The 17,297-nt window shown below is 38.3% G+C and overlaps 2 protein-coding genes across 3 annotated transcripts in view; one reads left to right on the forward strand and one right to left on the reverse strand.

Annotated features, from left to right (window-relative positions):
* GTF2F2 (general transcription factor IIF subunit 2) overlaps nt 1-17,297 on the forward strand; it is a 157,461-nt gene that overhangs the window by 23,170 nt on the left and 116,994 nt on the right. The gene's annotated exons all lie outside the window — the stretch shown is intronic.
* Nucleotides 11,563-12,018, reverse strand: LOC118649654 (transcription elongation factor SPT4-A-like). The gene has a single exon (XM_036296971.1). It carries the CDS (start codon nt 12,013-12,015, stop codon nt 11,563-11,565), a length of 453 nt encoding a protein of 150 aa, XP_036152864.1. The 5' UTR covers nt 12,016-12,018.

The following is a 17,297-nucleotide window of genomic DNA, read 5'->3' on the forward strand; positions in this document are numbered from 1 at the left end:
GCTAGAGATATATATATATATATATATATATATAAATCTGCATGTTTCTCTTCAGGACAGGACCATAGCTCTCATTGGAGTTTCAGGACAGGACCATAGCTCTCATTGGAGTTTCAGAGAGGTCTGTGACCCAAAAAAAACTTCAGAGCTACCACTCTAGTGTTACTTTTGTTGGTCATGAACCGGTCAAAGTATAAGTAACAGCCATTTTACATTAAGTGTTTATTTTACATTGAAATATACATGTGGGAGAGAGAGGAAACCAAGATGGCGGCATAGGTTAACGCCGGAGATTGCTGCCTCGAACAACCACTTCAGAGATATAACTAAGGACAGAACGGACATCATCCAGAACCACAGGAAGGCTGGCTGAGTGGAAATTCTACAACTAGGAGGAAAGAGAATATCATACCCAGACTCAGAGGAGGCGCAGTGCTGAAGTGAAATACTCAGGTGCGGAGTGCGCGCGCGGAGCGGGCTGGCGGCGGAGGGCGCGATTGTTGTTTTCAGTCGGGAGGGAGTTTCAGACTCTGAGCTCCAGATCTGGGCGAGTCTCTAGGGACCCAGACTCAAACGGGAGAAGCGGGACTGTCTGGCTTCGGTCGGAACTCGAAGGCAGCTTTCTCTCCGAGGTTTGCAGCGGTTGCTGGGACTCTGTGAGGCAGAGTCCTTAGGGACGGAACTGAGAGCAGCCATAACTGCTCGATCCGGCCCGCCCTGTAGATCCCCGGGGACCCGCCCCGCCCAAGCCCTGCGCAGAGCCATTTGCTGGATAGCCTCAGACAAAGGCTAGATTAGCACCGCCCTAGAGATCCAGCACAGAAGCTCTCCCACTGCAGACACAGCTGACTCTCATAGCCAGTTAGCCTGGAGGTCAAATCACCCCTGGTATTACCGACAACAATCAAGGCTTAACTACAAGACTGCGCACAAAGACCACTAGGGGGTGCACCACGAAAAGATAAAAAAATGCGGAGACAAAGAAACAGGACGCAAATGTCAGAAATGGAAGATATAGAGCTCAAAACCACACTTTTAAGGTCTCTCAAGAACTGTCTAGAAGCTGCCGATAAACTTAGTAAGGCCCTCGAAAAGACTGGTGAGACCGCCGATAAATGTAGTGAGATCCTCAAGAAATCTAATGAGACCCTCGATGTTGTGATAAAGAACCAACTAGAAATTAAGCGTACACTGACTGAAATAAAGAATATTATACAGACACCCAACAGCAGACCAGAGGAGTGCAAGAATCAAGTCAAAGATTCGAAACGCGAAGAAGCAAAAAACACCCAACTGGAAAAGCAAAATGAAAAAAGAATCCGAAAATACGAAGATAGTGTAAGGATCCTCTGGGACAGCTTCAAGCGTACCAACATCAGAATTATAGGGGTGCCAGAAGATGAGAGAGAGCAAGATATTGAAAACCTATTTGAAGAAATAATGACAGAAAACTTCCCCCACCTGGTGAAAGAAATAGACTTACAGGTCCAGGAAGCGCAGAGAACCCCAAACAAAAGGAATCTAAAGAGGACCACACCAAGACACATCATAATTAAAATGCCAAGAGCAAAAGACAAAGAGAGAATCTTAAAAGCAGCAAGAGAAAGAAACCCAGTTACCTACAAGGGAATACCCATACGACTGTCAGCTGATTTCTCAACAGAAACTTTGCAGGCCAGAAGGGAGTGGCAAGAAATATTCAAAGTGATGAATACCAAGAACCTACAACCAAGATTACTTTATCCAGCAAAGCTATCATTCAGAACTGAAGGTCAGATAAAGAGCTTCACAGATAAGGAAAAGCTAAAGGAGTTCATCACCACCAAACCAGTATTATATGAAATGCTGAAAGGTATCCTTTAAGAAGAGGAAGAAGAAGAAAAAGGTAAAGATACAAATTATGAACAACAAACATGCATCTATCAACAAGTGAATCTAAGAATCAAGTGAATAAATAATCTGGTGATCATAATAGAATCAGGGACATAGAAAGGGAATGGACTGACTATTCTTGGGGGGGAAAGGGGTGTGGGAGATGCGGAAAGAGACTGGACAAAAATCGTGCACCTATGGAAGAGGACAGTGGGTGGGGAGTGAGGGCGGAGGGTGGGGCAGGAACTGGGAGGAGGGGAGTTATGGGGGGAAAAAAAGAGGAACAAATGTAATAATCTGAACAACAAAGATTTAATTAAAAAAAAAAAGAAATATACATGTGGTAGGCATTATCTTGAATATTTTTATGTTTTCCCTCAAGCATAAACTGTATTTGCTTATAAAAATTACTTTTTAGGTTCATTTCTTTTTAATAGTGCAGCAGGTCTATAAAACAGAATTTTCTAAGAATAATTAAAATCTATTTAAGTTCATTGTGTTGTTTTTATTTTAATAAGAGAAATTTTATTTAGGACATCACAGAGGTAGAAGAAGTGAGTGGTAGAAAAAATGGGCTCAGGAAACAAGTTACAGAGGTGAAAGAAGTGGCCCTTAGAGCTTAGGAGAGAGAGGGGCAAAGGTAACAGGCCTGGGGGAAAGGGAGGGAGAGGGGAAAGGCGCAGTTGTGCTCCTAGGAGGGAGAGTTCCTATTGTGTTGAGTTTAATTTTAATAACTTCATTCCTTCTGCTATCATAGTGGGCTGGGTTTTGAGAGTTCCCTTTTGAGCCAGGTTTGCTAATGATTGAATTCTACGTATTTGAGTTTCGTTGGGGGATGGGATTAGAAGGGGATGATGGTATGTTTTATAGTGCTTTCTTCTTAATGAAAACAATCTATTTTATGAGGATTTTATGTATACAACTAATTTGTATCTAATTTGAGTATGCCTATCTAAGAGAACATTTTTTGGTTTTGTTTTTAATCCTCACCCGAGGATATGTGTTTTCATTGATTTTGGAGAGCAAGAGGAAGGGAGAGAGGGGGAGAGAAACATCAATGTGAGAGAGAGACATCAATTGGTTGTCTCTCATACATGCCCTGAGCAGGAATTGTACTACAATCTAGGTATGTGCTTTGACCGGTAATTGAACCCACAACCTTTTGATGTATGTATGGGATGACACTCCAACCAACTGAGCCACCCAGCCAGGGTGACATGTTTTATTTTTAAGGGCTGTTTTGGGTTAGCCCTCTTCTACCTCCACATTTCTCTGTGAAATTCTAAATAATTTATTTCTCTATTAAATATTTTCATTATTATCTAGTACCCCTATCTTTCTAACCTTAGCTAGGTGGAAATGATTTATGTGTTTGGCCTTTATTTTTTCCCCCTCGGGTCTTCAGTTTAGTATTTTTATCTACCGTTTATTGGTAACTAGATAACTTCTTTTTTGGGGGGAGGGGTCTCTTTCACCTTTTTGTTCAAACTTAGGTTTTCTACTTATAATTGCCAGTTCTGGACTAAGAGTTGTTGTTCCTTCTTTTCAACAAATATTTTTTAACTAGAGGCCCGATGCATGAAATTCATGCAAGGGGCTCAGCCCTTGCAGCCCCTGCTTTGACCAGAAGGATGTCTGGTCTAATTAGCCTATTACGCTTTTTTTATAGATGCTAGGCCCAGTACTAAAATAATACTAGACTCTGTTCAGTTAGGCAACTGATACGTGAAAAAATAATTGCTATAGCTCTGGCTGGTTGGGCTCAGTGGATAGAGTGTCGGCCTGAGGACTGAAAGGTCTCGGGTTCAGTTCCCGTCAAGGGCACGTGCCTCGGTTGCGGGCTCCTCCCCAGCCCAGGCCCTAGTCAGGGCGTATGCAGGAGGTAACCAATTGATGTGTTTCTCTCATCGATATTTCTCTCTGTCTTTCCCACTCTCTTCCACTATCTCTAAAAATCAATGGAAAAATATCTTCGGGTGAGGATTAAAATAAATAAGAATAGTGTTTTAAAGAAACTAATTGCTAAAGAAAGTACTCTAGTGGAGTTATGTACAAAGAGGAAAAAAAAATATGCTCTTTGCCTGAAAGAACAGGGAACGGCTTCGAAAGTGGAGGTAAAATTTGAGCTGGACCTTCAAGTATATGAATAAGTGTGCATGAATAGGAGGAAAGAAAGTGAAGATAAAATTCATTTTTCTCACCTTCAAGTATCCTATTCTTCACTTTGCTTTCTCACCTGTCATACTCTGTCATATCTATCTAAAATCTAGTAAATAGTTCCAGTTAGATCTAAGGGGGAAACCTCAGTTTTGAACTTCATAATTTAGTTTAGAGATGAATAGGTTTGAACTGATACATGGGGAGTGCCGGTCTTGAGATAGAAGTAATTTTGACAGCTTTTGGTGATGAGTTGATTGTGGGGAGTTGGAAGAGTGAGAAGTCTTGAATGGTTTCCAAGCTTTTTTGGCTTGAATGTTTGGATGAATAAGAGACCATTGTTAAGGTAGAAAATATTGGAAAAAATGGGCAGAGTTAGAACTGATAGAAACATAGTGACCTTTTGCTGTTAGTTTTCATTATATTGGACCACTCTCTAGCTGTTAATTAATTTAGAAAATTGATTTTTTGCAGGCCCTCTTTTATTTAGACTTGAAATACTCTAGTAACCAAAGTTTCAGTCTTCGTGATACTTTCATCTTAGTAAGAGGAAACAGCAACCAACAAATACAATAAGTAAGTTCTGTCACCGACAGTAAGGTGTAAGTTTTCTGGGGGGGGGCGAGGGAAAGTGGGATCAGGAGTATTAGGGTGGAGCTTGCAGTTTTTAATAGTGTGATTAGCTTGGGCCATCTTTAGAAGATGGGGTTTAAACAATGTCTTGAACGCCTTTAAAAGAGCCATGTGGAATTAGTTAGCCAACTGGAAGTTTTTAAACAGAGGTAACACATTTACCCTAGGGTGGAAGCAAGCCTGGCATGCTCTAGGCGTAGCAAGGAGGTCAGTGTGGGTGGGATAGATGGGCAAGGGGGAAGAATAAGTAGTAGGCTATTAGACTGGAGACAGGAAGGGGATTGGCGATGGCAGATCATGAAGGAATTTGTAAATCATTGTAAGGATTTTGGATTTTACTCTGAGTGAAATGGAGAGCCACTGGAGGGTTTTGGCCTGATTTACATTATAAAGGGTCACTCTGGCTGGCCTATGACAAGAGACATTGGAGGCAAGGGTAGAAGTTGGAGACTACTGCAGTAATCCAGGGGAGAGAAGACAGAAACCTGGACCAGGGTGGTAGCAATGATAAAAGCCTAGTCTCTCATCTGATGTCCAGTACCATCTTCAGCTGATTTAACAAACAATCTGCTTGAATTTCTTTATCATCTAAACCCAGAAGATAGGAAATCAGATTCATTTCTTTATTCTTTTATTCTCCATCTGTCCATATTTCTGTCTATAATACATTCTCTAGGCCATAATAATTATTAATCTCCTCTTACGCTCACATGTAATCAGTTGCCTCATTTGGTGATTTCTGTAGTAGGAATCACACATATACATTTCTTTATTCTATTTAACCCAAAGCAGTCCTTTGAAAACTTCACCATCCTCTCCACACTCTTCTAGTTCATTCTGCTGGAATCCCTTATTTTTTACAGTGTCCTGATACCTGTCTGCTTTTCCTCTTGATTTTCTTCATCCAGAGATTTGTTGACCTTTTACAGTAACCATCATCCCCTTTACTGCTCTAATCTGTTGATTCTTCCTTCATTTGGACTAGTATGGCACTAAGGTTTGCATACTTATTTTGTCCCTTAATTAAACCTTGTGGGCAGGGCACCATGCCTCATGCTTCTCTCCAGTGTCTAGTACAGGACTGGCATATAATGGATGGGCTTGTTAAAGCAAATGTGTTGAAATATTTTATTTTCTCCTAAGAATTACTAGTACTGTAAAGGTATTTTTTAAGAGTGGTTTTAAGTAGGGTGACTTCTTAGTGACAAAAAGATGGGTTTTCATCGTTCAAAGTTAATATCCTTTTCTTAAGACATTTGAGGTTCAAAAGTGAATATTAAATTCCTTTGTTCCCCACTTTACTTCTTGCTCATTACATATTTATATATATTTTTGGTATAGATAATCTTTTTACTTTCTCTTTCTCTTTGCTAATTAGATGAGTTCAGCACTGTGTGCTGTAACACTTGGTTAGCCACTGTGCACATTATAATAAGATATATTCCCCAGATAACATAGTTGCTGAGATAATTGGAAGTATGTGAGAATTTATTTGGTGGTGGCCTGCCTTGTTTACTTGCAAGCTTGAATTTGGCAGCATATACCAATATATATATGTCTTAAAATGTATTTGTTTGTATTTGAAGAAAAATGTATATATGGAAATGTCCTTTGAAGATGCTGAATGACCAGTCATTTTGAAAACTAAACTGATACTGTAGAATCTATAATCTGCCTTGTATGCTATTGTCCTGTAAGTGTGGTAAATGAAGCATAAATAAAGGTAATGTTTTCATTTTAACTTGAAAAAATTTTTAAACATATTTTGTTGATTTTTTACAGAGAGGAAGAGAGAGGGATAGAGAGTTAGAAACATTGATGAGAGAAAAATATCGATCAGCTGTCTCCTGCACACCTCCCACTGGGAATGTGCCTGCAACTAAGGTACATGCCCTTGACCAGAATCGAACCTGGGACCTTTCAGTCCGCAGGCCGATGCTCTATCCACTGAGCCAAACCGGTTAGGGCTAACTTGAATTTTTGAGTGCTTATGGGAAATATTAGTTTGGTGCATATCCCCCATTTATTGAGAATGGAATATTATGTATATAATTTTCAGAGGTTGGAATTAAGCTTTATGTGTATGTATGCGTGCTTGTTGGCATTCAAACTATAGCCATTTTCTTCGTTGAATTTTATTATTGCTTTTAAACTTGAATTACAGTCACCTAAATTACCACCATATGCATATTACTAATTGCCTTGCAATAGGACACTGAGATTTTATTTAGCCTTATATCTATCATAATTGTAATTATTTTATATCACTTTAGTATAGTGCTTCTCAAACTTTTTGGTCTCAGGGCCCCTTTATACATTACATGTTAATATAAATAATATTTCAATTAAAAAATCCAGAAACTTGTTTTCCAAAAAAAATTAGTGGGAAGAGTGGCATTTTGCAAATCTCATGAATGTCTAACTCAGCGATTTTCAACTAGTGTGCCACAAGAATTTTTAAAACATGCAATACCTGACTAACCAGGGGTATTGACTTCTTTTCCCTTAGATTGTCAAATAAAAAAAATGACAACAGCCAACACAACAATAGCTGTCTGTTGTGAATAAGTCAAAATTATACCTATTTTCAAAAAATATATTTTTATTGTTGATAGTATTATGGATATCTCCCATTCCCCCCTTTCCTCCCTCCTAGCCCTAATCCCCCACCAGTATATTGCCCATGTCTGTGGGCTATGCATCCTATCTAATAATCCTATCTAATAAAAGAGTAATATACAAATGAACTGTCACTTCACGATAAAGATGGCGGAGCCCACAGCCAATAAAGAGGGAATATGCAAATTGATGTGACAAGGTGAGAGGCAGAAAGGCGGCTCCAGGCCAGAGCGAAGGTGGTGCCGGCAACCAGGGAAAGGGAGGCCTATTCTTGCACAAATCTTCGAGCCTCTAGTAAAGTATATAAGTTCTTTAGTTTATCTCTTCTCATCCCCCCCAACCCCACATTGAGGTATGTCAGTTTGTTCAATATCTCCATGCTTTGGGTCTTATTTGTTGGCTGATTCATTTTGTTCATTAGATTCCGCAAATAAGTGAGATCATGTGATATTTGTCTTTCTCAGTTTGGCTTATTTCACTGAGCATAATATTTTCCAGTCCATCCATGCTGTCCCAAAGGGTAGGCGATCTCTCTTTTTTACAGCTGCATAGTATTCCATAGTGTAAATGTCCCACAACTGTTTTATCCATTCATCTACTGATGGGTAATGGGCTGTTTCCAAATCTTAGCTATTATAAATCATGCTGCTATGAACATAGAGGTACATATATTCTTTCTAATTATTTTTTTTTTGGGGGGGGGGGGGTTAGGATATAGTCCCAGAAATGGGATCACTGGTTCCAACAGAAGTTCCATTTTTAATTTTTTGAGGAAACTCCATACTGTTTTCCACAGTGGCTGCACCAGTCTGCATTCCCACCAGCAGTGAACTAGTGTTCCCTTCTCTCCACATTCTTGCCAGCACTTGTTGTTTGTTGATTTTTTGATAATAGCCATTCTGACCATTGTGAAGTGATATCTCATTGTGGTTTTAATTTGCATTTCTCTGATGATTAGTGACTTTGAGCATTTTTTCATATGTCTCTTGGCCATTTGTATGTCCTCTTTGGAGTAATGTCTATTCATGTCTTCTGCCCATTTTTTAATTGGATTGTTCATCTTCCTTTTGTTGAGTTTTGTGAGTACTTTATATATTTTGGATAATAACCCCTTATCAGATATATCAGTGGCAAATATGTTCTCCCACACAGTGGGTTTCCTTTTCATTTTGATGATGGTTTCTTTTGCTGTGCAGAAGCTTTTTATTTTGATGTGGTCCCATTTGTTTATTTTCTCCTTATGTTCCTTTGCCCCAGGAGATATATCTGTAAACATATTGCTACATGAAATATCTGAGATTTTACTGCTTATGTTCTCCTCTAAGATTTTTATGGTTTCATGCCTTACATTTAAATCTTTTATCCATCTTGAGTTTATTCTTGCATATGGTGTAAGTTGGTGGTCTAGTTTCATCTTTTTGCATGTGTCTGTTTAGTTTTTCAGCACCATTTGTTGAAGAGACTCTTTACTCCCATTGTATATTCTTGCCTCCTTTGTCAAATATTGACCTACCTATTTTTTTGTTGTTGTTGTCAGATTGGCAAAAAATATATTTTTTGGTGTGCTGCAGAATTTTAGTAATTAGTTTATATGTGCCATGAGATGAAAAAGGTTGAAAATCACTGGGCTAGCCTAAAAGACAAGCTGGAGTCTCAGACCTTCTGAATTCAGTGTTTAGCAATGTTATTTTGGTTGAAGGATCTGAAGTAAGTCTGACCTGTAGGATATATATAGTTAGAAAAGGGAGGAGCAGTTAATAGTATTTTTAGATAATTGTGGATATTCGTATTTTTTTAAAAATATATTTTATTGATTTTTTACAGAGAGGAAGGGAGAGAGATAGAGAGTTAGAAACATTGATGAGAGAGAAACATCAATAAGCCGCCTCCTGCACATCCCCCACTGGGGAAGTGCCCGCAACCCAGGTACATGCCCTTGACCGGAATCGAACCTGAGACCTTTCAGTCCGCAGGCCGACGCGCTATTCACTGAGCCAAACCGGTTTTGGTGATATTTGTATTTTGATACTACAACAAAATTCTACAAGTGGAAGTTTCTTAAAGGTGAGTTGCCATATAGAGTCTGAAACCCTATCAACAAACTTCTTGTACTTTTACATTGAAACCCACTGGTTTTATCTTATACACTTTGAGCGGCTCTTCCACTTAAGCATGATTTTATAACATTATATGCCCATCATTTGATGAATATTGAATCACTGAGTTATGTAGTTCTTCCACAGGTTAGCACATTTCATTATACAGTATCAAAATTTTGCATTCATCAACACCATTGATTTAATTAGAAAGTCTAAATATTGGAGAGCTGTCAAGCTAATGGTGGTAGGTACAAGTTTTTCAAAACTTCTAATTTTGACTTCAAACGTTGAATTTTATTAATGTTGAGAAATAATGAATATTGTCACTTGTTTTCTTTGAAAAGATGAGCTTATTCCATTTATTTTTGAGAAAATATCTTTCACATACCCGAGTCTGAATAACCATAGTTTGTCTCTCAATCATTCTTTTTTTAAAATATTCACTCGAGGATATGTTTTTATTGATTTTAGAGAAAGAGGAAGGCAGAGAGAAATATTGATTAGTTTTTTCCCGTATAAGACCCGATTGAGCCTGCAACATAGGCATCCAGGAATCGAACCTGCAGCCTTTTGGTATATGGTATGACGCTCCAACCAACTGAGCCACCTAGCCAGGATCAACCATTCTTTTAAATGAAAGTGATCTTTCTGTCAAAAGAAGCTATTTCAGCTCCCAACTCAATCACACAGAGGCTTTTCTTTGACACAGGCATCCTGTGTTGATATCCAGCGGAAGTGCTGTATGTGTACTTTGCATTTGGTGTCACAGAATATTAAAGGATATGTATCAAGAGTCAAAAATTGAATAAAACATTTTTGACTGTTTATCAAGGACATTCTTAAGTGAAACCGGCCTTTTTGCCCACTGTTGCTTTTGCACCATCAGTGCAAATAACAGTGAAAAGTGCAATTGAGTACTTATTTATTTTTTATTTTTTTTAATACATTTTATTGATTTTTTTTACAGAGAGGAAGGGAGAGAGATAGAGAGTTAGAAACATCGATGAGAGAGAAACATCGATCAACTGCCTCCTGCACATCTACTGGGGATGTGCCCGCAACCCAGGTACATACCCTTGACCAGAATCGAACCTGGGACCCTTCAGTCCGCAGGGCGACGCTCTATCCACTGAGCCAAACCGGTTAGGGCTACTTATTTATTTTTTAAAATCCTCATCTGAGGATATTTTTCCATAAATTTTTAGAAAGATGGAAAGACAGAGAGAAATGTTGATGTGAGAGAAATACATCGATTGGTTGCTTCCTGCAGGATCCCCACCAGGACCTGGCCTGGCGAGGAGCCTGCAACCGAGCGAGATATGTGCCCTTGACCAGAATTGAACCAGTACCCTTCGGTCTGCAGGCCGATGCTCTATCCCCTGAGCCAAACAGGCTAGGGCGCAATTGAGTATTTTAATGAAAATAGACTTTGTGGACACCCAGATGATCTTGAGGACCCCTCCATAGACCATGCTCTGAGGAATGCTGATTTAGTGTGCTATAATGAGAAAAGTTGCAGGTTCCATTTTGAGGTATCTTGTGATGTACTGAGGTTTTTTTATTGGCTGTATCTGAATGGAGACATCTCCTTCCTCTACTGCTTCTTAGGGCAGCACCATTCATAGCAATGGATTGTATGCCTGTTTTAGTGCTTGTTGTTAGTTATATTAAGAGTTTAGTACATATTTTTAATTGGATCTGAATTGGATTTAATATAGTTAATTGGAATAAACTATATCCCTTAAGTGTTTATTACACTTATACGTTGGTATATAATCTGCCTTCATATGTACTGTATATTATTTACTAATTCTCCCCACAATCTGAAGAGGAGATCACTTTTCAATTAAATCTCCATTATGTAGATGAGAGAATAAAAGCTCTAAGAGATTGTGTGACTAGCCCCACTGTATTTCCTTATATTTTGAAATAAAATTTTAAAGCAAGCTTTTTTTTTTATGGGCTATGGGTTCATGTTTATTGGAATTTGATATAGAGTCCTGACTATGGGCAAGATGGCAGCCAGAAGTGTGGGTAGGAAAAAAACATCCTATTCCACACTCAATTCACTCTATTAATCCATCAACCTACACCACTTCCATCCCCACTATTAGTCCAGAGAAGGTAAAATGGCCCAGGAACATGCTGTGCTGCTTTCTCATCAGTCTGTTAAGCCTCAGAATTAGAGAGTGAGGAGTATTTGAAGTTCTGTCCAATTAGTTTCAGAACAATAAGCAGAGGCAGGAAGCCATGGCAAAGACACTGGCAGCCTTGCATCTTGCTGGGTCTTTATAGCTGTGTCTCTGGATTTGTAGGCCACTTCTCGACTTTTCAACTCCCTCACGATTCCTTGGGTCAGCCGACCAGTGACTAACACTGCATGTACACCAGGCTTAAGGTTACTGACTCCCTGCCACTTGGAGACCCAGCTGTCCTCTGGACTCATCATTCCAATGATTCCATCAAAGGAAGAGCTGGTGCAGTCATATACCATCTCTCGGTTAACCTTCATCTGAAGGTATGCATCACAATTGTCACAACCATCATATTCAAATTGGTCTGTAGTCTTGACCAGCGAATGCAACAAACAAGCTCGCAGATGCCTCAGGTCCTTGAGCACCGTCTCCAGAGCCATCCTCTCGACAGGAACAGAACAGCAAAATGCTCACAAGCTCTTTAATATTGGTAACAGAATTGCTGCTATGTCTGCCTGAGCAAATGCCTGCTTACTGAGCTCTGATGAATTCTTTGCCAACTGCAGGTTCTCTCTCACCTCCCTGCACTTCCATGGCAGCCAACTCTAAATCCCATCCAGGCTTCCCAACTCTCCCAGTGAATTATCAGGTGTACCGGTTAATAATGCAGATTTTTTTCAATAGATGGAGTTACACATATGTTTACATATATGCAATTTGATATGTATGCTATTTTGTATTGACAGCAAGCTTCAAAACTTCATATGTCAAATTTGCTGAAGGTGTTAACATCATAGATATTTTTTACACATAAGGATGTCAAATTTCATGCCAAAAAAGCATTTGCAGGAAGTTTTAACTCATTACTTATTTTGAAGAAAAAGTTATCGTATACTTCGGGAAGCTTATGGTGAACATGCTCCATCTCCAGATACTTGTGAACGCTGGTTTAAATGCTTTAAAAGTGATGATTTCGATGTGAAAGACAACGTCCAGGCCAACCGAAAAAGTTTGAAGACCAACAATTACAAGCATTATTGGATGAAGATGGGTGTCAAACTCAAGAACAACTTGGAGAAAGATTAAACATTGCTCAGCAAACAATTTCCGATCATTTGCAAGCAATGGGAAAGATTTTAAAGGGAGGAAAATGGGTGCCACATCAACTGAACGAAAGACAAATGGAAAACCGAAAAGTCATCAATAAAATGTTGCTTAAACGGCAGGAAAGAAAGTCTTTTTTGTGTCGAATTGTAACTGGCAATGAAAAGTGGATTTGTTTTGAGAATCCCAAATGCACAAAATCATGGATTGATCCAGGTCAACCATCAACATCGACTGCAAGGTCAAATCGCTTCAGAAAGAAGACAATGCTCTGCGTTTGGTGGGATCAGGAAGGTGTGGTGTATTATGAGCTTCTAAAACCAGGTGGAACTGTTAATACTGATCACTACCGACAACAAATAATCAATTTGAACCATGCTTTGATTGTGAAATGACCAGAATGTGTCAAAAGACACGGCACAGTAATTTTGCTTCATGATGATGCACCATCACACACTTCAAAACCAGTTAAAGACGCCCTAACCAGTTTGGCTCAGTGGATAGAGCATCGGCCTGTGGACTCAAGGGTCCCGGGTTCGATTCCTGTCAAGGGCATGTACCTTGGTTGCGGGCACATCCCCAGTGGGGAGTGTGCAGGAGGCACCTGATCGATGTTTCTCTCTCATCGATGTTTCTGACTCTCTATCCCTCTCCCTTCCTCTCTGTAAAAAATCAATAAAATATATATTTAAAACAATAAAAAAAATAATTAAAAAAACAAACCAGTTAAAGACGTTAAAAGATCTTGCCTGGAAAGTGTTAACCCACCTGCCGTATTCACCAGACCTTGCTCCTTCAGATTACCACTTGTTCCGATCGATGGCACATGCACTTTCTGAGCAGCACTTCAAAACATTCGAAGAAGTAGAAAATTGGGTCTCTGAATGGATTGCCTCAAAACAAGAAAAGTTCTATTGGGACGGTATCCACAAATTACCTGAAAGATGGGGGAAATGTGTAGCTCGCTATGGACATTACTTTGAATAAAGCACTTTTGATGTTTCTCTCGAAATTATCGTGTTTTCTTTGATTACAGGATCTGCATTATTAGTCGGTACACTTGGTACATGTAAAGGTCCCTGTGGAAGGAATAAGGAAGCTCTATTTTTTGCTTTCTCTGAGTAACAGCCATGCTACTGAACATTTGGAATTATCCCAGTTTCTGACAATCTTATGCTTGTGAGGAATAACAATCGAAACAAAAATGTCTGACTTTAGTGTTTTGTATATTTCCTGAACTACCAAGGTTTATGGCTGACTATAGAGATTCATCTTTCAGTGTTACTGTGAACTGCCTAAGCCATGCCTACTCTCTAAAAAATTAAGCCTAATAGAAAATGTTTCTAAGAAACATTCAGTGGCTGGAAAGAGTGAAAGGCATGTTTTATATGCTTTCATATTTGGGTATGCATGCATAAATATGTGGTTGGTGTGTATAGCTTTAGCAATCTGGGGATAAGGGTGAGGAGGAGAAGATTTAAAAATTGGAATGTAAGGATATTTATAATGAAATATTTCAATCCTATGGAAGTGGAGAGAATAGTGTAACCTTTGGCCAATAGCCATATTTTATAATTGTGGACATTTGCCATATTTTTTAAAGGAAATAAAACACGTTACACAGTTGACATCCATTTACTTTTTCTGCTTCCACCCCCACCTCCCTTTTCAGAGGTAATCATTCCCCTGGAGTTAGTGTTTATTATTGTGACCCATTGTGATGAGTCTGCAATTGCCTACAACAAAAACTTTACAATTTAACTGTAAGAAACCAACAGCATTTTTGGAGATGATTTAAGAAGAATGTCATCCAAATTTCTATCAATTAAGGAAGTTCAGTGCTTAGATTGAATAGAGATTGTTTTTAGTATAAGGTATGTTTTGACAAGCCTTTTTGTTTGTTTGTTTCTTCAGATGCCTGAATTTTTTTTTAATTTCCTGAATTTTAACATAAATTATGTGATCAAAAGTAATTATTGAGAAACTTTACAATTCAGTCCCATGTTTTCTGGTGAGAAAAACTGATTGATCGGTGAAGAGTATGAGGTTGAAAGAAGATGTTTGAATTCTGTTTTAGCCTTGGCACCAGGCGTTTTTTATTTTGGTAATGTAGTCCTGTATCTGCAATGTGAAAATCACACCGGTAGCATATGAATCAAATAATATTTATAGTCCTATTCCTCCAAAGAATTGATATGTAATTTATGAAAAGAATATTGGCACATTTGTTTTTCACTTTAGTCATTGCTATGAGTTTATTAATATAACCTAAACTTCCAATTTCAGTGCTCATGATTTCCACTTAAATATTATTGCTGAAAATTTAGTGAAGTTTCTATTAACTTTTAGACCTCTATTTTCTGTATACCTTTGTGTATGATTTTTATGGAGAATGTCAGAAAGAAGCGTTAAGACCTAACCGGTTTGGCTCAGTGAATAGTGTCGACCTGTGGATGCCGGTTTGATTCCGGTCAAGAGCACATGCCTGGGTTGTGGGCTCGATCCCCAGTAGGGGGCGTGATTCTCTGTCATCATTGATGTTTCTATCTCCCTTCTATAAACGTAGTAAAAATATATTTTTAAAAATATATTTTAAAAAAAACAATCATTAAGTAATTTTTAACTTCATTGTAGTATTTGCCTTTTCCTAAAATCTGTGATGCTCAGCTTTTATTATCAAACCTGTCTGTTTCCTGTTTTATAAAGCAGTTGAGAACAATTTAGGATGTTTTTTATCATAGCTGGAAGAAATGACAGGCTATACAAACACGTTTCTTTTTTTTTTCCTTTTGATTTTCTATAGCTTCCAGGGTATAAAGCTGGTTATTTGTTTTGATTCATGTATACTAAGATCTTCGGTAGAACCTGGCCTTTTTTACAAACCAAACTCAGCTTGGTAAAATCAATTTTACAGTGTAAACTACTTACTTGGGATATTAAAATGAAGTCATTGAAAAAATTTTAATTTTTTTTTGTTTAATATATTTTATTGATTTTTTACAGAGAGGAAGGGAGAGAGAGAGTTAGAAACATCGATGAGAGAGAAACATCGATCAGCTGCCTCCTGCACATCTCCCACTGGGGATGTGCCCGCAAGCCGGGGATGTGCCCGCAAGCCAGGTACATGCCCTTGACCGGAATCGAACCTGGGACCCTTCAGTCCGCAGGCCGACGCTCTATCCACTGAGCCAAACCGGTTTTGGCAAAAAAATTTAATTTTTAAAAACTCATTTTCTTTGGCTTTTCCAAATAATTTTATGGATTTGTGGGAGTGTTTTGGTTTTTTTTTTTTTTTTTTTTTTTTTTTTTATAAAGAAAGAAAAAACCTCACTCAAGGTTTTGGTTGCACACAGGCATTGTCTCTTCTATTGTGCTTTGGGCATAAGTGTATTGTTCTTATATCAAAATTTGAAAGAAAGAAAATGCCATGTAACTGTTTTTTTCTTTTTCTGCCACATAGCCTCTTACTACAGAAATACAAAACATTTTACTTCGTTGGCTTTATATTTTTGTTGCTTGAAATCTTATTCTGTTGATATGGTGATAGCACCAGTACAATAATTCCCTCTGGAAAAAGGAAGTCAAGACTTTAAAATTGGTTCATTACTTTAAAAAAGCAACACATATTCTTTATTTTTAAAAACATACAAAGTATGGAAGGTTTTTATGTGAAAAAGTAGCAGCCCCTTTTCCCACAACCTCACTAGTCCCACTTTTGGGGCACCCAGTGCTGACAAAAGGTTCTGCGATGAAAAGCTACATCACAACAGAATAGGAAAAGTAACCAAGATGCATTTGAAGCCTACGTTTCAACTATATTCTTGTGCCTTGTATCATTATTTGGTTTGGAAGAATTAAAGAAACTTTTTATGCAGACATATAAATTTACAACGTTTACTAGGACATCTTACCATTAAGCAGTTAACAAATAGGTAATCTGTTGAACATTTATTTTGTTAACTATGGTGAGCACTGTATATGAATGATTTCATTTATTTCATGCAAGGAGCCTGTGAGCTAGGCACCATTGTGATTTAATTTATTGGTAAGAGGAATGGGTTTACATAGGATGTAATTTGACCAAATCATGCAGTTTGTGAGCATGTGCCCTAAATCATTATACTAGATTTCAGAGTGTGGATGCACAATTTCGTGAGTAACGCGCAGCAATGAAAACAGGAAGAGAACTAGAATGGAAAAATTTGCCTTTTTGTGTTTGAATATTTCAAACATACCCTGAAGTAGAATACTGGTAATATAGCAATCCCTGTATACCCCCTCCCAGCTTTAGGGATTTATGGTAGATCTCACCCGCCCCCTGGCATTATGGTAGATATTTTAATGTGCTATCAGTGATGAGAGCAAGTTACTTTTATTAAAAGATATAATTTTACTTTATTCATATATATTTGTACCCCTCATTGCCCTGCTGAATTTTATCCCCAAAGGCTCTACAGGGCTGTATATTACTGTGATACATAGTTTCACTTACTATACACTTTAGTTCCTTCATAAATTCCCTATTGGTTTGTTCTGCAGAAAATGAAAAAATCTGTCTGATCATTGTCTGCAGATTATGACTATGCTTTTAACCTGCTGCTTTCTAGATGTAGATGTC

This window comes from Myotis myotis, unplaced genomic scaffold (assembly GCF_014108235.1).
Source record: "Myotis myotis isolate mMyoMyo1 unplaced genomic scaffold, mMyoMyo1.p scaffold_m19_p_3, whole genome shotgun sequence".
NCBI classification, from domain to species: Eukaryota; Metazoa; Chordata; class Mammalia; order Chiroptera; family Vespertilionidae; genus Myotis; species Myotis myotis.